The sequence below is a fragment of the Perognathus longimembris genome, chromosome 3, assembly GCF_023159225.1.
Source record: "Perognathus longimembris pacificus isolate PPM17 chromosome 3, ASM2315922v1, whole genome shotgun sequence".
NCBI classification, from domain to species: domain Eukaryota; kingdom Metazoa; phylum Chordata; class Mammalia; order Rodentia; family Heteromyidae; genus Perognathus; species Perognathus longimembris.
In genome coordinates, this window is record NC_063163.1 from 81,135,410 (window position 1) to 81,158,359 (window position 22,950).

General features: G+C 46.1%; 1 protein-coding gene and 1 long non-coding RNA gene across 2 annotated transcripts; one reads left to right on the forward strand and one right to left on the reverse strand.

The window, feature by feature from the left end:
- Nucleotides 1-1,472: 1,472 nt before the first annotated feature.
- Nucleotides 1,473-3,553, reverse strand: Dynll1 (dynein light chain LC8-type 1). The gene is made up of 2 exons (XM_048342836.1): nt 3,422-3,553; nt 1,473-1,799 (listed from the first exon to the last, which is right to left on the reverse strand). Exons 1-2 carry the CDS (start codon nt 3,551-3,553, stop codon nt 1,662-1,664), a joined length of 270 nt encoding a protein of 89 aa, XP_048198793.1. The 3' UTR covers nt 1,473-1,661.
- Nucleotides 3,432-22,697, forward strand: LOC125349054. The gene is made up of 3 exons (XR_007210441.1): nt 3,432-3,567; nt 4,476-4,481; nt 22,581-22,697. It is a non-coding gene; the product is annotated as an uncharacterized LOC125349054 (long non-coding RNA).
- The last annotated feature ends 253 nt before the right edge of the window (nt 22,698-22,950 follow it).

The following is a 22,950-nucleotide window of genomic DNA, read 5'->3' on the forward strand; positions in this document are numbered from 1 at the left end:
CAGATGGCAGAGTGCTAGCCTTTAGCAAAAGCAGCTCAGGGACAGTACCCAGGCCAAGTTCAAGCCCCAGGACCAAAAAAAAGGGGAGGGGGACCTTATTAAGAAATTGTAGAAATTAGTGGAAACAGCAAAGTAGGGGACCCAGAAGTCACTTGCAACTTCCCCTAGATGAGCATAGGTTATTTTAGCCTCTGGCACACATTTCCTTTCTACCTACCAAAGCTGATTTTTTTTCAGTTGTGGGGCTTTAACTCTGTGCCTGTGCTGTCCTGAGCTTGTTTGTGCTCAAGGCTAGCACTCTGCCACTTGCGCCACAGCACTTCTCCAAAGCTGACTTATTTTGTTTTTGGCCAGTCCGAGAGCTTAGACTCAGGGCCTGAGCACTGTCCCTGGCTTTTTTGCTCAAGGCTAGCACTCTGCCACTTGAGCCATAGCGCCACTTCTGGCTGTTTTCTATATATGTGGTGCTAGGGAATCGAACCTAGGGCTTCATGTATACGAGGCAAGCAGTCTTGCCACTAGGCCATATTCCCAGCCCACCAAAGCTGGCTCTTATACATGTATTTCTTTCCTAAGACCACTGTCTCCCTACAACTGATAGCATGAGCTCTTTGATGGTACTCATCCACAGCTTTAATTGGGCAATTTAGTTGCCTTTGTTTCCCCCAGAGCTGAAGACCTAGGAGCCTTGCACCAGGCAAGTGCTTTTCCACTGAAACTACCAAATCACCAACCCCTAATTGGGCAATTTAAGGGAAACTTCAATTCACATTTGTTAACCTTCCTACTAGTTAAAAGCATAGTTGGGCACTAGTGGCTCACACCTGTAATCCTTAGTACTCAGGCTAAAAATCTGGATTAGTTTGAAGCAGTCTGGGCTTTTTCAGGGGATAATATGATGGGGGATGGGATGGGGTGGGCAGTATAGGGTTTGGGTTCCACCCAGAATCTTGCACTTGCTATCAGTCACACCTCCAGCCATTTTCATGAGTATTTTTCAGGCAGGGTTTGTGTCCTGCCTAGGTAGGTGCCAGGACTACCAATTTCAGACTTCCTGTCTTAGCTGGGTTAACAGATCTGCACTACCACAAGCAGCTTCTTCCACTGATTAGAAGTTTTGCAAACTTCTGACCTTGAACAAGATGGGTGGAAATTGAAGCAAATTGGGGTAGGAACATGGCAGGTAAAGTGCTTGGCATGATCAATTCCCAGGACTGAATCAGCCTCACAAACTGGATGGTGGCATAAGTATGTAATCCTCATCTGGTAGGGTATGGCAGGAGGGTTGCCGGTATTACTGGAATATATATAAGACTTTGTCTTACTACAGGCTTGATTTGGACAGGTTATTTGAACGAAATGAAGCACACAGATACATGTCCAACAGATTTATTTTTTAAAGGAATGAATTAAGAGGAAAAAAAAAACAAGGGGCACAGAACTATGGAATAGAAAATAAATACAAACGTAAGCTGTTTTACTAATTGTTTTATAATCACAACAAACTAGTACAGAGAATGCCCTGTACAAAACACAATAAAGGTTCAAAGATTGAGGTGTTCCCTTAGCAAGGCTGAAGATTTCAGTCTCTGATATTTGGAATTTAGGCTGCAGTCCTTGTTTTTGGATGGATCACTGGGTGTGTGGCACAGTCCATGCTTTTAACCAGATTTGAACAGAAGGATGGCCACCTGACCCAGGTAGAAGTAGATGAAGTGTTTGGTTTCATGTGTCACATAACTACCGAAGTTTCTCCCCACGATGCAGTGCCAGGTGGGATTGTACTTCTTGTCAAACTCCTGGAGAAGCAAAAAACAAAACCAAAATTGTAGAAGAGTTAACTTCAGGAAGCCATGGCCTGTATGAGAAAAACTGCATCTCCAAATGCTTATAATGAAAGACTGTTCCCCAGCTCCAAATTGCCTACATAGTCCATTGAAGCAAACATACTTGCAGTCTGAGCTAAGCTAGAAATGGAGAATGAGGAGATCAAAGGTTGAAAGGTCAGCCTCAAAGACAAGGCACTTTGTAATCATGATAATTACACCTTCCTACCTTATTCAGTAATGTGATTCTTGACAGCAGGTGACATCAACAGTTATGAGTCTTCTGGATAAAGAGCTAAAGAATTCTCCCTCCCTTATTTGCCATGCACCCAAAATGGGGGGGGGGGGGGAGGTAAAAACACGGCCCATTCCTTACCATGAAGATCTCAACTGCCCTCCTGCACTACTGTGAATGAGACTTCCCAAGAACAACGACTACACATCAACATTTAGATTTAAGGGGACAAGACTTATGCAGCACCAGTGTTTGTGTAAAAATAACGTTGGAAGCTGATTCTGACAGCTAACTGGCCAAATGTTATCCTTTTAAATAGCGGTTCTTTCTTTCAGGATCCATGCTAAATGGTACTTAGTCTTGAAAGTTAGCAAATTACAGGAAGAACTTTCCTATTTTTCCCACCGGAGGGGTACTGACTGGGATTAGAAAACTTGTTTGAACTTCACCAGGTGAAATGTAAGCAAGAAGCAAAGATTATCTGTTTAAAAGCTCTTTTTAAAAGGACTTCTTTCAAGCTGGATGCGCGCACTGTCTAGAGGGAAAAAAAACACACACAAAAAAACAAGGTGCCAGTGGCTTAAAGCCTGTATAGGGAAGCTGAGGTCTGAGGTTCGAAGCCAACTTGGGCAGAAAAAGTCCGTGATATCTCCAACTGACAGAGAAAAAGCTGGAAGTGGAGCTGTGGCTCAAGTGGTAGAGCAACCAGACTTGAGTGAAAAAAAGCTAAGTAAGGGTCCAGTGCCGAGGTTAGAGTTCAAGACCCAGGACTGACGCCTCCCCGGCTCCGCCCCCTCCCCCCAAAAAAATCCTATTCATCTTTAATCGTTGGTCTTCCCGTTCTCACCGGAGCTTAGGCCTTCAGCGCCCCTTTCCAGCGAACGGAACTCAAGCTGGCTGTCCTGCCAGCTCTCTACAAACCGCCATTTACCAGATCCCCGACCCCCCGCGCCCCGCGGGGAGGGCTGGCGAGGTCCCCCTGGGCCCGCGGGAGACGCCCACGCCGCTTCCCCGCCCCCCCTCCCCCCGAACACGCAGATGGATCCTCGGCGCAGGAACCTACACAAGGGGGGAACCGCTCGTTGCTCCCATCTTGGAGACCGTTGCTAGGTGGCGCTTTCCCCCATAGAGCTCGGTTAAAAAAAAAAAAAAAAAACTTCGAGCGCAGAAGGGGTCAGCGCTTCCCGAGAGAAGCGCACAACTCACTGAGAGACCTTTCTAGAAAACCTCTATGGCGCACAACCGTCCCCCGCCGTACCTCAAGAATCAGGCCTCGGGGGGAGGGGGGCTCCGGGGCCGCAGGGTCAGGGGTTGGGGGTGGGGGGGAGAGAACTTCAACGCCGCCCCGCCCACGCCTCACCTTCTTGATATGGGCCGCAATGTCCTTCTCTATGTTGTATTTCTCCAGCGCCTGGGTAGCGCACTCCACCGAGTCCTGTTGCATCTCTTCCGACATGTCCGCATTTTTGATCACCGCCTTTCGGTCGCACATGGTTACCTAGGGGGGTGGGGCGGGTGAGGGGCTCCGGCGGGGTCCGGCTGGGCGCCTCTCCGCCTTCCCATTTCCCCTCCCCGGCCCCGCGCCATCTCGGGACGCCGCCCCCCACCCCCACCCACTTCGGAGGCAGTGCGAAATCCCGCGGACCGCACGGATGGACAAACCCCCAAGACTCCGGGGAGGGAGCTAGGCTCGACCAGCGCAGACCACCCCCACACTCCGCGAAGCCCTCACCGTGTGGGCAGGGGGCGCCCGATTTCAACGATCTCCGGAGGGAGGAGCTGGCGTGGCTCAAGGCGAGGAAGAGAGACGGCCGCTACCGAAGCCGTGGCGCATCTAAGCAGCCCCACGCCAGCCGCCGCCGCCTAGTGCCTAAGCCCCGCCCTGCTCCTTGCGCCACGCCCCCTACGCCCGTCTCTATTGGCTTAGCGCAGCCCTCGGGATCATTCCATTGGTCTATGGATTCAATGGTTCCCTCAGGATCTTTCCCCTGCATTTTGTTGCGGACCATAATGCACCGCTCACGGCGTCTGTTGCCCCGGCAATGGGCCGCACGCGTTTAGGCCCACACCCAGAAGGTGGAGCCTGGACTGGGTCGTGAGGCCCACCCTGCTGTCTGCTGCGGCTGTGAAGGAAGCTTTCCGCCCAAGGCAAGGAAACTGATTCTAAATCTGCTGAGGCTTTTCTCGGGGTGTGCTCCGAACCGCAGACTCAAAATGAGTTGGCCCTCCCCGAACACCTCTCTCCCACACCGGGAAAGGAAGATTCACAAACCAGACTGGTGACCTCTCCCTTTACAGAGATCTGAAGCTGAAGCCGGGCCAGCGGCATTCGGCACCGGCACCGGAGGGGTTCCAGGCGTGGTTTAATGTTCTGCTTTCTTTTTATATTTTATTTGACAGAATTTGTATTCCAGGAAGCCGTGGAACTCGCTCTGTAGCTGAGGTGGGTCTTGAACTCAAGACCCTCCTGAGCTCTCATGGGCTGGGATCAGCTTTTCAGAAAGCTGTCCGCCACCTCCCCCCCCACCCCCGTGTTTATTTTACACTGGACCCTCGATGTAGCTGGTCCTCCCCCAAAACCTTTGTTTGGGTGGAGATATCCTCAAGATTGAAGGACGGCTTCAGGAAAGGAAAGTAGAGTTTCCTTCTGATTTAAGCGATTATTTCCAAGAGTGGGAATCATTCTGCCAGATAATGCAGACCTGGCTCTGGGTACATTTGGAAACCCCGGGGTATATAGAGAAGACTGTCAGGTATGGGAAAGTTTTATGGTTGGGGATTTCTCCATCTGGAGTAGATATTCTAATGGACAGGAAGATGGTTCTCAGGGGTGTCTCCACTGGCTTAGGAAAACTGATCACTAGTTGCTACAAAAAATAGAAAAGGAAAGGAAAGGGAGGAAGAAAAGAAAAGAGAAAAAAAGGAAGGGAAGGAGGGACAAGAAAAGAAGAGGGCTGGGAATATGGCTTAGTGGTAGAGTGCTTGCCTAGCATGCATGAAACAGAAAAGGCCAAAAGTGGCCCTGTGGCGCAAGTGATAGGTTGCTAGTCTTGAGCAATAGAGGCTCAGGGACAGTGCTCAGGCCCTGAGTCCAAGCCCCAGGACTGGCAAAAAAAGAAGGAAGACAGGAGGAGGAGGGGGAGGAGGAGAAGGGAAAAAGAGGAGGAGGAGGAGAAGAGGTAGTAAAAGGAACACTAGGATCTTGAGTTGAGGTATAGCTCAGTGGTAGAGTTCTTGTCTAGCTTATATTAGGCCTTGAATTGGATCCCTAGCACCTCAAGAAATAAAGCAACCACTGAAAAAAGTCAGATGTAGATTTAAATTGCAACACTAAATTTAGTTTTTGTTTGTTTATGTGTGAAGCTAGACTAAAAGTAAAAAGAAACCACTTCATAGGCTTGTAGTATAAAATAATCTGATGCTTTAAAAAAAAAACTTTTGATTTTACTTATTTAGTGCTAGTAGTAGGGCTTAAACTCTGGGCTTCATACTTTTGCTTAGCTTTTTCCACATGTGGCTGGTACTCTACCACTGGAGCCACTTCTGATTTCATGTTTTTAATACATAATCTGTGGCACATAGAAGGTGCTCAATGAATTTTAAATAATTACCATTAAATTAAATAATTTATGGAACTGTCCTAAGAGCCACAATCAAGGTTTTAAGCAATCAGTCTTAATACATGTAATGGAAGGTTTGTTTGTGAGACCTGAGGCTTGAACTCAGAGCCTGGGCACTGTCTGCACTCTACCACTAGGCCATATTCCCAGCCATGTCCTTAAGTTTCTTTTGCTCAAGGCTAGCACTCTACCACTTGAGCTCCAGCGCTACTTCTGACTTTTTCTGTTTATGTGGTACTGAGGAATAGAACCCAGGGCTTCATACATGCTAGGCAAGCACTCTACCACTGAGCCATATTCCCAGCCAACTTCCCCTGGAAGTTTTATATTTATATTTCTACATTTTTTTCTCTGGGTCATCTACTCTTATTAACCCAAGGCCCCTTCACCAACATGCCTAGAGGCACACCAAAAGACAGGACTAGTGAAAACCTCAGGTACAATGAATGCATATCAATTAAATCAAAAAAGCTTTTTTCCACTCCACATTTCAAACAGTAGGATAAGGACTTTGAGGTCTTAATAGTTTTCCTATGTAGTGTCAGGCCTGAGGCAGAAGTGGATTGATAAGTGAGTTGGTGGCACTAAGATTTAGAATTATGAAATCTTGGGCTGGGAATGTAGCTTAGTGGTAGAGTGTTTAGCATTCATGAAGCCCTGTGTTCGATTCCTCAGTACCACATAAATAGAAAAGGCTGGAAGTGGCGCTGTGGCTCAAGAGGTAGAGAGCAAAAGAAGCTCATGGGCAGTACCCAGACCCTGAGTTCAAGCCCCAGGACTGGGGGGGGGGAAAAGTGAAATCTTATGATGTTAGAATCCAAAAAAAATTTTTTTTTGGTGCCAGTCCTGGAGTTTGAACTCGGGGCCTAGAGCACTTGCTAGGCTTTTCTGCCCAAGACTGGAACTCTACCATTTGAGCCTAACCAAACCTTCACTTTACCTTTTTACTAATTAGAGATAATAATTCTGGGGATTTTTCTACCCAGTCTGGCTCTTTTGAACCTCAGATTTCAGTTTCCTGAGTAGGTGGGTTTACAGGCCTGAGACACTGAAGGCCCAGCCCAAACCTACTTGATACATACATACACACACACACACACACAGCCTAGCTAGATAAAATGAGGATATAGTTATATCCTCTCTAATATAAATATATTCAATAGATATTTAACCATCTATCTCTCTTTCCCCTTTGATCTGTGGCTAGGCCAGCTTTGCCTGGTTTGAATAAAAGCTGACTGGAAGCTATGCACTGGTGGCTCAGGTCTGTAATCCTAGCTACTCAGGAGACTGAAATCTGAGCATCATGACTCAAAGCCAGAAAGAGTAGAAAAGTCTGGGAGACACTTATCTCCAATTAACAATCAGAAAACCAAAAGTAGAGTTGTGGCTCAAAGTGGTAGAGTGGTAGCCTTGAGCAGAAGAGCTCAGGTACAGTGGCCAGGCCCCAAGTTCAAGCCTTACAACCAACCCAAAACAAAAAAAGCTGAGAGTATTTAAGCAGATGAAGTAACAATAGGAGAAACATGTTTACTGAGTAGCCATTGACCACCAAGTTCAGGGCTTGCTATCATTGTCCTGGTTACTCAAAACCAATGGACTAGGCTGGAAATATGGCCTTGTAGTAGAGTGCTTGCCTTGCATACATGAAGCCCTGGGTTCGATTCCTCAGCACTACAAATACAGAAAACAGCCTGAAGTGGCGCTGTGGCTCGAGTGGCAGAGTGCTATCCTTGAGCAAAAAGAAGCTAGGGACAGTGCTCGGGCTCTTGAGTCCAAGGCATGGGACTGACAAAAAAAAAAAAAAAAAAAAAGCTTATCATCAACAATAAACTAATCCTTCCACTATCTTAGGTTTGGACTCCTTTGAAGGGATCTTAGAAATACAGGGGCCCAGCTCACTTTAGACTTGGCATGGTAGCGTACTTCTGTAAACCCAGCACTCAGGAGGATGAGGGCAGGAGGATTTTTAGAGGCAGATGTTGTCCTACAGGAATGCTGCTGGCCTAGTATTGCCTAGTTCATCTGATTTGAAAGATCAGTAATCTGGCCTGGCGATGGTACCTACGCCTGGAATCCTAGCTACTCAGGATGCTGAGATCTGAGGATCATGGTTCAAAGGTAGCCCAGGCAGGAAAAGTCCATGGAACTCTTATCTCTAATGAACCACCAGAAAATCAGAAGTGGCTCTGTGGCTCAAAGTGGTAGAGCACTAGCCTTAAGCAAAAGGAGCTCAGGGACAGTGCCCAGGCTCCAAGTTCAAACCCACAACTGACCAAAAACAAAAACATAAAACTTTCCTATAATATGATTTTTTTGTGTATGTATGCCAATCCTGTGGTGTGAAGTCAGGGCCTGTGCACTACCCCTGAGCTTTTTTTTTTTCTACTCAAGACTAGTGCTCTACCACTTGAGCCACACCTACCTACTCTTAGGGAACTTTGGTGATTAAAGAGTCTCATGGACTTTCCTGCCAAGGCTGGCTTCAAACTGGGGTCCTCAGATTTCATCCTCCTGAATAGCTAATATTGCAGGTGAGTTACTGGTACCTGGCTATACTATAATTTTTAGTAACTTCTTCCCTCCTCACCCCCCCACAATGTTCTCACAATGTTAAAATAGTCTCTTAATGTTCCCAGGCTGGCCTGGAACTTCTGGGCTCCAGTGATTCTCCTGTCTCAGCCTCCTGAGTAACTTATACTGGCTTTTAATAAGCTGTTGCTTTCTTTTTTTCTTCATATAACTGCTATTTGAACTCAGGACTTTCTTGCTTTGCTGGCATTCTACTACTAGAGGCTTACCTCCAGCCCGGGCTGTTGGTTATTTATTTATTTATTTGAGCTTGGACTCTGAGATTTGTGCTCCTTTTGGTCTTCTTACTTCAGGCTGGTGTTCTATCACTTGAGAAAGCCACTCCTCTATTCTAGCTTTTTTGCTGGTTAATTGGAGATAAGAGACTCATGAGCTTTTTTACCCAGGCTGGCTTCAAACCTCAATCCTCAGGTTCTTGAGTAGCTTGGATTATAGGCATGTGCTGCCCAACCCCATGCTCCTTAATAGCTGCTTTTTTTTTTTTTTTTTTGCCAGTCCTGGGGCTTGAACTCAGGGCCTGGGCACTATCCTCAAGCTGCTTTTTTGCTCAAGGCTAGCACTCTATCACTTGAGCCACAGTGTCACTTCTGGCCTTTTCTGTTTATATGGTACTGAGGATTTGAACCCAGGGCTTCATGCATGCTAGGCAAGCACTCTACACTAAGCCACATTTCCCAGCCCCTTAATAGCTTCTTAATAGCACTTAAACAATCTCAAGGTTGGTATGGGTAGGCTGATTCCAGCCTTTCACTATTGTATAATGCCTTGTTCTGGGTAATGTCCTTCAAAGATAAAAGTAACATTTGTTTTGTGCTACTCTTAAAAATAATAAATACTCATTATATTAAAGTCAAACTCAAGAATTGATGACTGTGAGAAAGTATATTCTTGATAATCATGTAACTCAAAGATAAGTGTTACATTTTTGGAGCTACATATATAGCTCAGTGGCATAGCACTTGCTTAGCATGTGAAAGGCCCTGGGTTCAATTCCAAATAACCCACACACCAAAAAAAAAAAAAAACCCAAAACAAAGAAAAAAACTAAATTTAATTATGTTTTTGTTTTTGGCGGTCCTGGCACTTGGACTTAGGGTCTAGGTGCTGTCCCTGACTCTTCTTTTTCTTCTTCTTCTCAAGGTTCACACTTCTTTGGTGGTGATTTGAAGATAAGAGTCTCACAAACTCTCCTATCTGGGCTGGCTCCTGATCCTCAGATCTCAGCCTCCTGAGTAGCTAGGATTACAGGTGTGAGCCACCAGTTCCCACAGAAAATTGAGATTTTTATCCTGCACGTAATAGTTCTTTTTCATTTTATCAACTTGGGTTTTTTTCTTGCCATCCTGGGGCTTGAACTCAGGGCCTGGGCACTGTCTCTGAGCTTCTTTTGCTCAAGGCTAGCACTCTATCACTTGAGCCACAGCACCACTTCTGGCTTTTTCTGTTTATGTAATACTGAGGAATTGAACCCAGGACTTCATGCATGCTAGGCAAGCACTCTACCACTAAGCCACATTACCAGCCCCAGACATAAAATTCTTTTATGTCCTCCTCTTTTTCATCTGTACTGGGTATTGAACCCAGGGCCTCAGGAATGGTAGGAAAGAGCATCCCTATTCTTTTTTTTTTTTCTTTTACTTCAGTCTTTTTCTTTTTTTTTTTTTTTTGGCCAGTCCTAGGCTGTGAACTCAGGGCCTGAGCACTGTCCCTGGCTTCTTTTTGCTCAAGGCTAGCACTCTGCCACTTGAGCCACAGCGCCACTTCTGGCCGTTTTCTGTATATGTGGTGCTGGGGAATTGAACCCAGGGCCTCATGCATACGAGGCAAGCACTCTTGCCACTAGGCCATATCCCCAGCCCCTTTTACTTCCGTCTTAATGCACTTCCACATGTTTCCATTACCTCCTCTATCTGCCTAGCACAGCTGTCTTCACCACTGCCACACTGCTAGGCTGCTAGTTACTCTGCTCGATGCTCCTATTCCATCTTAAGATAGACCCTTCTCTCCCAACCATCCTTCTCTCTTTTTTTTTTTTTTTTTTTTTTTTTTTTGCCAATCCTAGGCTTGGACTCAGGGGCTGGGCACTGTCCCTGACTTCTTTTTGCTCAAGGCTAGCACTCTGCCTCTTGAGTCACAGCAGCACCTCTGGCTTTTTCTGTTTATGTGGCGCTGAGGAATTGAACCCAGGGCTTCGTGCATGCTAGGCAAGCACTCTACTGCTAAGCCATATTCTCACCCCCTCGTCATATCTTCCTCCTCTCTTGCATCATCCATTCTCCCTGTCTTTCCATTTTGGAATAGTTTTTTTTTGTTTGTTTTTTTCCAGTCCTGGGCCTTGGACTCAGGGCCTGAGCACTGTCCCTGGCTTCTTTTTGCTCAAGGCTAGCACTCTGCCACTTGAGCCACAGCACCACTCCTGGCCGTTCTGTATATGTGGTGCTTGGGAATCAAACCCAGGGCTTCATGTATAGGAGGCAAGCACTCTTGCCACTAGGCCATATTCCCAGCATGGAATAGTCTTTTTAAAAACATTTCTATTAGTCAGGTATTGTTATCCTAGCTACTGAGCAGGCTGAAATATGAGGGGCAAAGTTTGAAGCCAGCCTGGGCTACCAAAATGCTGGAAGTAGAGCTGTGGCTCAAGTGGTAGAGCACGATCCTTGAGTGATAGAGGTAAGGGACAGCACCCAGGCCCTGAGTTCAAGCTCCAGTACCAGGACACACACACACACACTGAGGAAACATTAATTATAAGAGAAATAAATGGTGCTGGTGGCTCAGGCCTATAATCCTAGCTATTCAGGAGGCTGAGATTCGAAGTTCAAAGCCAGCTGGGGAAGAAAAGTTTCTTTGAGATGCTTATCTCCAATTAACTACTCAAAAACCAGAAGTGGAGCCATGGCTCAAAGTGATAGAGTGCTGGTCTTGAGCAGAATAGCTAAGGGACAGTGCCCAGGCCTCAAGTTAAAACCCCACAACTAATAGCAACAACAAAAAAGTAAATGAATGACTACCAGCTCTATGCTAACAATTCCTACATTGTTTTCTATCCTAGATTTCTCCTTGAATGCCCATCCTGTAAGTGCAAGTTCAAGTTGAACTATCTCTAGGATGCCTAATAATTATCTCAAACCTAACACACCCATGTCAGTCTGCTTCCCCTCAAACCTGCTGGTCCTGAAAGTATTCCTCATTATTATAAACAACAACTCCATTCTTCAGGTACTCCGGAATGAAATCTATAAGTTTGCCTTGATTCCTATATGTCCCTCACACATTACATCTGTAAAATAAAATTCACTAAAGGCCATTGAGTTTTTTTGTGTGTGTTTTTGTGCCAGTCCTGGGCCTGAGCACTGTCCCTGGCTTCTTTTTTTTTTTGCCAGTCCTGGGCCTTGGACTCAGGGCCTGAGCACTGTCCCTGGCTTCTTTTTGCTCAAGGCTAGCACTCTGCCACTTGAGTCACAGCGCCGCTTCTGGCCATTTTCTGTATATGTGGTGCTGGGGAATCGAACCCAGGGCTTCAAGTATACAAGGCAAGCACTTTTGCCACTAGGCCATATCCCCAGCCTGTCCCTGGCTTCTTTTTGCTCAAGGCTAGCACTCTACCTTTTGAGTCACAGTGCCACTTCTAGCTTTTTCTGTTTATGTGGTGCTAGGAATCAAACAAGGCTTCATGTATGCTAGGCAAGCACTCGACCTCTAAGCCACATTCCCAGCCCTAAAAGGCTTGCACTACAATTCTACACTAGGTCTCAATAGAACAGGCTAAAAAACAAAATGGAAGACTTAGAGGGAAAGCACTTTGTTTTATATGCACAAGGCCCAGGATTCAATCTCTGGTAGTTAAATAAATATTCAAAGATGGACACTGTGACTAAAGCCTGTAATCCTAGCTACTTGGGAGGGGATGGTGGGTTAGGGAGGCAGAGATTAGAGGAGGGGGTTTTTCAAAGGACAGTTATGTCTCAAGTGGAAGAGCATCACCCTTAATTGAAAAGCCAAGAGTGAGCAGAAGAACCTAAGTTCAGGGTCTGGGCACTGGACCTGAGCTTCTTTTGCTCAATAGCTAGCACTCCATCACCTGAGCCACAGCACCACTTCTGGCTCTATCTGTATCGTTGGTACTGAGGAATTGAACTCTGGGCTTCACCACTAAGCCACATCCCCAGCCCCCATCCTAACCTTTTGAATCTGACATCCTCCTCCTTTAGGCTAGGAGAGGCCACTGGGTAGCACTGCCAGGGCTAGCCCATCTCTGGGGTTTTGCTCAGTCCTATTCATATTCAGCTTTCCTTCTGGCCACCAAACAAATACCCCTTTGCTATTCACAGCTTGCCTTTGGAGGCTGAGACCCAACTCCTCTCAGATCCCTCTCAGCCCACCCCCCTTCTCCCCCTTTACAATCATCCTATTCAGGGAAAACAATAAACATTTGTATGGTAAAGGCAACTCACTGATTTCTATTAAGACCTGAAATACATGGCCTTACATACCCAGTCTAACATAGTCTGGCTCCGATTTACATTAGGGCAACTCACCATAAGCATCCTGTGGTTCCTGAATAAGAACCCCCCTACTCCACCCTCACTCCCACCACAGCTCCTGTCTGTACTGAAACATTTAGCTTTCTACTGTCTTCCCAGCTTTCTTCCTTGTATTTTTTTCCCCTTTCCAGCTTTTTTTGCACATGTTTTCCCTTATGTCTGGAAAGCTTTTCTTCACTTTTCCTTTGTGGGCTTTTAATACCATCTGGTTGCTCAGGTCTAGGTTTAGAAGCTACACTCTTCGGAAAATCTTCCCTTAACAGTTCCCTCCAGCCTGTGTTAAAGAGCCACAGGAGTACCATTCATTCAATTATTTGGGTTTGGGGGCTTAACTCAGGGCTGGACGTGGTCCATGAGCTTTACCACTTTGGGCCACAGCACCACTTCTGATTTTTCTGGCTAGCTACCAACCACTATCCTCAGATCTCAGCCTCCTGAGTGGTTAGAATTACAGGCGTGCCACCAGCACCTGGCAGAGTACCCTTGATATCTTGTAGCCCATATCTCCTCTGTCTAATTGCCTTATAGTTGTCTGAATGGGGCGATGAAGGAATTTGACTCTTAGTCACTGTTATATTCTCAGCACTCAGCACCAAGCCAGGCTATTTTATAGCTCTAATATTAGAGGTATGTGTGATCACATGTTGAACTGACAATGAACAGGAAAACCATGTCCATAACCTTAGACTCTGGGAAGTAAGAGTCATGCACAGTCAAGGAATGTTAAGACAAATGGACACTCTGCACATGTTAATACTGGTGGTAGTGTTGGAGGAAAGGGTACTGGCTGGTCTAGACGCTTTTTTTTTTTTTTTTTTTTTTTTTTGCCAGTCCTGGGGCTTCAACGCAGGGCCTGAGCACTGTCCCTGAGCTGCTTTTGCTCAAGGCTAGTGCTCTACCACTTGAGGCACAGGGCTACTTCTAGCTTTTCCTGTTTATGTGGTACTGAGGAATGGAACCCAGGGCTTCATGCATGCTAGGCAAGTACTCTACCGCTAAGCCACATTCCCAGTCCTCCAGAAGCTTCTTGACTTTCAGTCTTTTTAATCTCCCAGGTACCTGTTTACTTATAGCAGTTGATATGTATGCCATGGTAGTGCTGTCACTGAATTATATTGACACAGTTCATTAAATATCTGCTTAGCAGGCTGGGAATATGGCCTAGTGGCAACAGTGCTTGCCTCATATACACGAAACCCTGGGTTCGATTCCTCAGCACCACATATATACAAAAAGGCCAGAAGCGGCGCTGTGGCTCAAGGTGCTAGCCTTGAGCAAAAAGAAGCCACGGACAGTGCTCAGGCCCTGAGTCCACGCCCCAGGACTGGCAAAACAAAACAAAACATCTACTTAGTGAAAAACAGATTTGCAGCCCAGTGGCTCACATCTGTAATCCTAGCTATTAAGGAGGCTGAGATGTAAGGATCATGGTTCTAAACCAGCCCTGGCAGGAAAGTTCTTTTTTTTTTTTTTGGCCAGTCCTGGGCCTTGGACTCAGGGCCTGAGCACTGTCCCTGGCCTCTTCTTGCTCAAGGCTAGCACTCTGCCACTTGAGTCACAGCGCCACTTCTGGCCATTTTCTGTATATGTGGTGCTGAGGAACTGAACCCAGGGCTTCAAATATACGAGGCAAGCGCTCTTGCCACTAGGCCATATCCACAGCCCTTTTTTTTTTGTTGGCCAGTCCTGGGGCTTGGACTCAGGGCTGGAGCACTGTCCCTGGCTTCTTCCCACTCAAGGCTAGCACTCTGCCACCTGAGCCACAGCGGCCCTTCTGGCCGTTTTCCATACATGTGGTGCTGGGGATTCGAACCGAGAGCTTCATGTGTTGGAGGCAAGCACTCCTGCCATATTCCCAGCCCCAGGAAAGTTCTTGAGAGTCATCTTCTGTAAACTACTCAGAAAAAGCTGGAAGTGGTGCTGTGGCTCAAGTTGTAAAGCCATTCTTTTTTTTTTTTTTTTTTTTTTTGGCCAGTCCTGGGGCTTGGACTCAGGGCCTGAGCACTGTCCCTGGCTTCCTTTTGCTCAAGGCTAGCACTCTGCCACTTGAGCCACAGCGCCACTTCTGGCCGTTTTCTGTATATGTGGTGCTGGGGAATCGAACCCAGGGCCTCATGTATACGAGGCAAGCTCTCTTGCCACTAGGCCATATCCCCAGCCCAGTAGAGCCATTCTTAACACTTTTTGCACCTTTCTACTCTTTCTTGTATGTTTCTGGTTTATCATCCTGCATAGATAAGACTCCAAGTTATGTGACAAAGTAGAAAATGTTTAAGATCAGGAATTTGAGGGTTAGAAAATAAATTGAAGAGGTAGAGGAAGAAGGATCATGAGTTTGAGGTCAGACTGGATAAGCCACAGAAACAGAAGAGCTAGGGATGTGGCTCGGTGATACTGAGAGGCTGAGGCAGCAGAATGGTGAGTTTGAAGCCAGCCTGGGCTATATGGTGAGACAAAGAAAAATTTTATTTTATTTTATTATTATTATTTTTTTGGCCAGTCCTGGAGCTTGGACTCAGGGCCTGAGCACTGTCCCTGGCTTCTTTTTGCTCAAGGCTAGCACTCTGCCACTTGAGCCACAGCGCCACTTCTGGCCGTTTTTTGTATATGTGGTGCTGGGGAATTGAACCCAGGGCCTCATGTATACGAGGCAAGCACTCTTGCCACTAGGCCATATCCCCATCCCCAAAGAAAAATTTTAAAAACTAGAAAATCAATTTGGTAATCTTGATAAGTCCATTTAGAATTTTGTGTACCTCAGCTCTTTTTTTGAAAGGAGTAATTCCTCTTTATGTACTAGTTAATATAAGTCAACAGGTGTTGATTATTCTTGACACTCCTCCCCCTGTGGGTGGGGCATAGTTTATAGACCTCTGAGAATGGTAACATCTGGACTGGTGATATGACTTCTTGGAAAGGGTAAGAGTGTGTTTAGGGGCTGGGAATGTGGCTTAGTGGTAGAATGCTTGCCTAGCATGCATGAAGTCCTGTTTGATTCCTCAGTACCACATATACAGATAAAGCCAGAAGTGGCGCTGTGGCTCAAGTGGTAGATTGCTAGCCTTGAGCAAAAAGAAGCCAAGGACAATGCTCAGGCTCTGAGTTCAAGCATAGGACTGGCAAAAAAAAAAAAAAAGTATTTAGCATGTGCAAGTCCTAGGTTTCATCATTAGCATTAGAAGGAATTAAAAACAAAAAACAGTGCCTGGCTGTGCGCCGATGGCTCACCCCTGTAACCCTAGCTACTCAGAAGGCTGAGATGTGAAGACTGAGGTTTGAAGCCAGCCCAGATAAGTCCTTGAAAGGCTCTTATCTTCAACTAATCACTCAAAAAAACAAAAACAAAAAAAACCAGAAGCAGAGCTGTGGCGCAAGTGGTAGAGTGCTAGGCTTGAGTGGAAAAGCTATGTGAAAGAGTCAGGCTCTGAATTAAGCCCCACTACTGCCATCATCGCCACCACCACCACCACCACCCCAAAAAAAGAGGAATTCCTATGCTTACTGCTTTAAATAACCTCATACAAAACCAGGCCCTTGTCTTCCCACTTGTTTGGCCACATTCAAAGAAACATCAGTTCTTTTATTATCCAAAAATAATGGAAAAATAATGTTGAAAACTCCTGCAGTCTCTTAACACCAAAGGAGAACAATATTCACAACATATTGCAAATCTTCTGGAATTATCTTTCTCCATCTCTGTCTTCTCATCCTCCCACGCTTGGCACTTGGTTCCCTAAAGTGCTCTGCTCCCCCATTCCAAACTCTCCCCCAGTCTTCTAAGTCAGCTGCTGCTCTTATCCTCCTCTGCTTCTCTTCTTTCCCTGTATGTCTGTTATTATGTAGCTCTCCAGAAATATTATTTATTTGGGGGGAGAGTACTGGGGTTTTAACTCAGGGCCTCACCCTTGTCAGGCAGGTGCTCTACCATTTACATGATCCACATCTTCCAGCTCCCTCCTCCCCGTTTTTTTTTTTTTTTTTTTTTTTTTTTGTCAATCCTGGGGTTTGAACTCAGGGCCTGCGCAATGTCCCTGAGCTCCTTTTGCTGAAGGCCACAGTGCCACTATCCGCTTTTGTCTGCTTATATGATACTGAAGAATTAAACCCAGGGCTTCATGCATGCTAGGCACTCTACCACTAAACCACATTCCCAGCCCCAGCCCTTTCTTTTGTAGGTTGTGAGGCTTGAACTTGGCCTGGGCATTGTCTCTGAGCTCTCCTCAGCTCAAGGCTAGTGCTCTACCACTTGAGCCAAAGAATCACATGATTTTCTGGTGGTTAATTGGAGATAAGAGTCTCACAGACTTTCCTGATTGGGTTGGTTTTGAACTACAATTCTCAGATCTCAGCCTCCTGGGTAGCTAAGATTACTGAGCCATTGGCTCCTGGCTATTTTATTATCCTTTTTTCTTTTCTTTTCTTTTCTTTTCTTGGGGATCAAACCAGAACCTCATGCATGCTACACAGTAGCTCTACCATTTAGCCATATTCCAGCTCAAAAATGTTTTTCTTTTACTGTCTCATAAATACAGTGAAACACATGACAGCAAGTTCCCAGGTTGCTGTAACCAGGAATACATTCCACAATAACCCAGTCCAGCACTCTCCCTGCCAGCCAGGATTAGTTCCTTCTAGATGACTAAGTTTCTCCCATGTGGTCTAGTCCTTGTCACTTCCTCTTCTGCCAACAAGGGCCAGGGCCTGGAAGAAGCTGCCATTGAGCCCCATGCAGGAAGAAACATTTTGCCACCCTGATGTCACAGAGAAATGGAGATAAAACCAGATGAGCAGGTCTGCAAAATGTTTTTTTATCATAGGTGTTTGTCTTTTCTTTTAAATTGGGCATGGCCCTACTCTGGTAGACAATAAATGGGTAGCTATGGGAAGTAAGTACATTTAATCTTAATTATTATGTTTTGTTATTGTACTGGAGATTGAGCCAAAGTACGCTAAACAAGCAATCAAGCACAGAGCCATATTTTATTAAGCAATAATTCCAACACCCTCCCTTTTATTTTTTCCCAGTCCTAGGGCTTGAACTCAGGGCCTATGCTCTGTCCCTGAGCCTCTCATGATCAAGGCTAGTGCTCTACCACTTGAACCACAGCTCCACTTCTGGCTTTTCCTGTGTATGTGGTACTGAGGAATTAAGCCCAGGGCTCCATGCATGCTAGGCAAGCACTCTACCACTAAGCCACATTCCCAGCACCGCCCCCCCCTTTTTTTTGCCAGTCCTGGCGCTTGCACTCAGGGTCTTAGCACCCTTCCTGGCTTCTTTTTGCTCAAAGCTAGCACTCTACCACTTGAGCCACAACGCTACATCTGGATATATATGGTGCTGAGGAATGGAACCCAGGGCTTCATGTATGCAAGGCAAGCACTCTACCACTAGGCCATATTCCCAGCCCTCCCAGCCGCTTCTTAAATTTTATTTTTTGGTGCCAGCCCTAGGCTGAACTCAGGGCCTAGGCACTGTCCTTGAGCTCTTTTCCTCAAGGCTGGCACTCTACCACTCTGAGCCACAGCGCCATCTCCAGTTCTTGAGTGGTTAACTGGAGTCTCACAGGGACTTTTTTTTTTTAAACCTGGGCTGGCTTTGAATTGTGATCCTCAGATCTCAGCCTCCAGAGTAGCTAGGATTATAATTGTGAGCCACCAGCCCCAGGGCACTTCATGATTTTTCTTGGTTAGTTGAAGAGTCTCATATAGCCAGGTGCTAATGGCTCATGTCTGTAATCCTGGCTATTCAGGAGGATGAGATCTGAGGATCATGGTTGGACACTAAACTGGGCAGGAAAGTCTGTTAGTCTCTCTCTCTCTCTCTCTCTCTTTCTGTCTCTCCCCACCCCACCCCCCGCCCCGGGCTTGAACCAAGGGCTTGGGCACTGTCCCTAAGCTTCCTTTGCTCAAGGCTAGCACTCTACCACTTGAGTCACAGCACCACTTCCGGCTTTTTCTGTTTATGTGGTACTGAGGAATTGAACAGGGCTTCATGCATGCTAGGCAGGCACTCTAACTCACATTCCCAGCCCCTGATCATTACTATTTGCTAGCAGTTTTCTATCTAGAGTTCTATTAGGTCACTTAGCTAACAACTCCCTCCCTACAACTGTCTAGTTAACTCCAATAGCACTTAAAAAATCTTCCCAGGCGGGCTGGGAATATGGCCTAGTGGTAGAGTGCTTGCCTTGCATACAAGAAGTCCCGGGTTCAATTCCTCAGCACCACATCTATAGAAAAAGCCAGAAATGGCGCTGTGGCTCAAATTGTAGAGTGTTAGCCTTGAGCAAAAAGAAGCCAGGGAGTTTGCTAAGGTCCTGAGTTCAAGCCCCAGGACTGGTTAATAAAAAAAAAAAAAAACAGGGCTGGGGATATGGCCTAGTGGCAAGAGTGCTTGCCTCGTATACATGAGGCCCTGGGTTCGATTCCCCAGCACCACATATACAGAAAATGGCCAGAAGTGGCGCTGTGGGTCAAGTGGCAGTGTGCTAGCCTTGAGCAAGAAGAAGCCAGGGACAGTGCTCAGGCCCTGAGTCCAAGCCCCAGGACTGGCCAAAAAAACAAAAACAAAAACAAAAACAAAAACAAAACACCTTGGGGCTGGGAATATGGCCTAGTGGCAAGAGTGCGCTTGCCTCCTATACATGAAGCCCTGGGTTCGATTCCCCAGCACCACATGAAGTGGCGCTGTGGCTCAAGTGGCAGAGTGCTAGCTTCGAGGAAAAAGAAGCCAGGGACAGTGCTCAGGCCCTGAATCCAAGGCCCAGGACTGGCCAAAAACAAAACAAAACAAAAAAAAACTTTCTAGGCAACAATCACACAGGAATGACAGGATCAAGAGAAGGATATTACTACATCTAATCACCTCCATTCTCAAATGAGGAAGCATCTGCCTGTAGGATGTGTAAGCTCCTATAAGACTGCTTACACACACTCAGGATCTTACTTCGCCAGGGATCTTTTTAGCTTGCCTTCTGAAGACCAGCAGAAAGCAGCTAGAAGCATTACATAATCCAGAAACAACACACATACAATCCATTTTATTTTAGAAATAATTTATTATGTTTTATTTCATTTACAAAAGGCATATAAGCTCATTTCAACTTGACAGAGAACTATAAAATAAATTGCCATCAAGAAATATCTCTCCAAATAGAAAATACAAAAATATCTGTTAAATTACTTTTTTCAATGCATTTTTTGGCACAAATAATGAGTATATCAATAGGTAAATAGAGATGTATATGCATATATACAGTATTGGAAGTAGGCTATTATATAAGCTTTTCTTTAAAAAAATTTAGTATTAGACAATGAAATACAGTTGCAGTAGTAATCTTTAATTCTACAGTAATATATGACTTCTAAAGTGAAATTTCCACGGCTGCATTCCTTATAGACAACTGATGTCAACCAGCTTAACAGATCCCTTTAACATGTGTATATGTTAAGTACCATTTACATCTAAATTAGTATGATCTTAACATATTTAAGACATGATTTAATAATTGTGCAGCATTCAGTGTTATTATGCTGTTGAATTACTTTCTTATCAGGAGTTTGGCTTTTTTAGCTGCCCAGAATACAATGAGGAATATACATATTAATATACATTATATATAATATTATATATATATATATTACTTGCTAGTCCTGGGGCTTGAACTCAGGGCCTGAGCACTGTCACTGGCTTCTTTTTGTTCAAGGCTAACACTATACCACTTGAGCCACAGCGCCACTTTCAGTTTTTCTGGTGATTAATTGGAGATAAGAGTCTCATGGACTTTGCTGCCCAGACTGGATTCAAATGCTGATCCTCAGATGTCATCTTCCTGAATAACAAGTATTACAGGCATGAGCCACCAGCACCTGGCTTTCATACATAATTTATTGAGAATTACTTTTCTACTAAAATCCTATAAGCAGAATTCAAAGATTGAAAGATATAATGTATATTATCAGAGGACCTGTCCTGCACTATCAATTTGCCTTCTAAAAGTTTATATTTTTAAAGTAAAGGTCGTATTTTCAATAGTTATTTAATTTTTTTGTTTTCATTTTAAATAGCTAAAAGGGGGTATAAGCAAAAACCAACTAATCAACTACGTTTTAATGTTTGATTTTATTTATTTATTTATTTATTTTGGCCAGTCCTGGGGCTTGGACTCAGGGCCTGAGCACTGTCCCTGGCTTCTTTTTGCTCAAGGCTAGCACTCTACCACTTGAGCCACAGCGTCACTTCTGGCCATTTTCTGTATATGCGGTGCTGGGGAATTGAATCCAGGGCCTCATGTATACGAGACAAGCACTCTTGCCACTAGGCCATATCCCCAGCCCTAATGTTTGATCTTAGTTTCTTGCTGTTGTATCAAGGGTTATTTTTGTTTTTGCTTAGCTGGGGATCAAATTCAGGACCTTGTGCATGACAGGTTAGCACTCTACCACCAAACTACATCCCCTATCCTGGTATTTTGCTAAACATTTTTACTTCTTGCCCCCAACTTTTTGTTATTTTTGGACACAAGGTCTCCCTGTGGAGTCCAGGCTGGCCTCAAACTCAAAATCCACCTGCTTTAGCCTACTGAGTGCTGGGATTATCAGCACATACCAAGACACTCTTCCTTTCTGGCTCCAAGATTTTATGAAAAATTTCAAACACAGAAAAAGGTTGGCAAATACATCATCACTTAGAGCCTACAGTAATTACTCTAGGTTATTTATCCATCGGCCACCAATCCATACTCTGTGTGTGTGTGTGTGTGTGTGTGTGTGTGTGTGTGTGCCGGTCCTGGAGTTTGAGTCCTAAGCATTGTCCCTTAGCTTTTTGTTTGTTTTGTTTTCATTGTCAGTCCTGGGGCATGGACTCAGGGCCTGAGCACTGTCCCTGGCTTCTTTTTGCTGGAGGCTAGCACTCTACCTCTTGTGCCACAGTGCCACTTCCAGCTTTTTTCTACATATGTGGTGCTGAGGAATAGAACCCAGGGCTTCACGTATATGAGGCGAGCACTTTACCACTAGGCCATATTCCCAGCCCGTCCCTTAGCTTTTTGTTTTGAGGCTTGAACTCAGGACCCGGGTGCCATGCCTGAGTTCTTTTGCTCAAGGCTAGCCCTCTATCACCTTGCACTACAGCCCCCTTCTGGTTTTCTCCTGATTAAATGGAGCTAAGAGTCTCAAGGACTTTCCTGCCTGGCCTAGTTTCCAACCGTAATTCTCCTCCTGAGTAGTTTGCAGGTGTGGGCCACCAGTGCCCAACTCCCTTAGCTTTTTGCTCAAGGCTAAGTGTTAAGTTTATTGAAGATAAAAGTCTCACAGACTGGGCTGGCTTCGAATGACCAAACTCAAATTTTAGTAGGTGGAATGACGGGTGTCCTGTTGAGGAGATCTCTCCCTCTCTTTCTTTCTTGTCGGTCGTGAGGCTTGAATTTAGGACCTATTCCCTACCACTTTGAGTTGTGCACAGCACCACTTCCACTTTTTTGGTGGCTAACTGGAGCTAGGAGTCTCACAGACTTTCCTCAGATTTCAGCCTCCAGAACCGCTGGGATTACAGGCGTGAGCCACAGGCACCCGGCGGGTTTCATTTTTAGTCACGTTTAAGACTCTACATGCAAGTCCTCACGGACGCCCGGGCATTCTAGGGTCAAGAGCGGCGTCCGGCTGGGCCCCTGGACTCGCCCCTCTCGGAGCCCGCCCACCCCCCTCCCCGTGCCCCGGGGTCTCACCTGGGAAAGGCCGGCATAAGAACGCACACCGCCAGAGGCACGCCACAATGGGGGGTGTGGAGACGGCCTCAGGCCTCTCCACTCGAGGTCGCAGCTCGGATCCGCTTGCAGACACCTCCGTTCACACCTGCGGCACAGCCGCAGCCCTGACGTGAGGCCGCGGGCTGCGCACGACCGCGGTCACGCCTCAGTGAACGTTCACAAAAGCCGATGAGGCGGGCGGCGCCTCCGGGGAGGGGACGCGGTCTCAGGGAACCCCGGGCGCCGCTCATCCAACCCACGCCGCCCGCGAGGGGATTGCGTCAGGGGAGAGAAATCCTAGCTCAGGCCGCTCCCTCAGCGCCGCGGGGGCGCGCGCGCGCCCGGGGCTCGTGCGCGCCCGGGGCTCGTGCGCACGCGCAGTCG

Excerpts from the sequence above, each read along its gene's own strand:
- Dynll1 (XM_048342836.1), bottom strand. The coding sequence starts at position 3,553 with ATGTGCGACCGAAAGGCGGTGATCAAAAATGCGGACATGTCGGAAGAG. Across the intron at positions 1,800-3,421 it reads TTGCGGCCCATATCAAGAAG|GAGTTTGACAAGAAGTACAA; the intron begins GTGAGGCGTGGG and ends TTGCTTCTCCAG.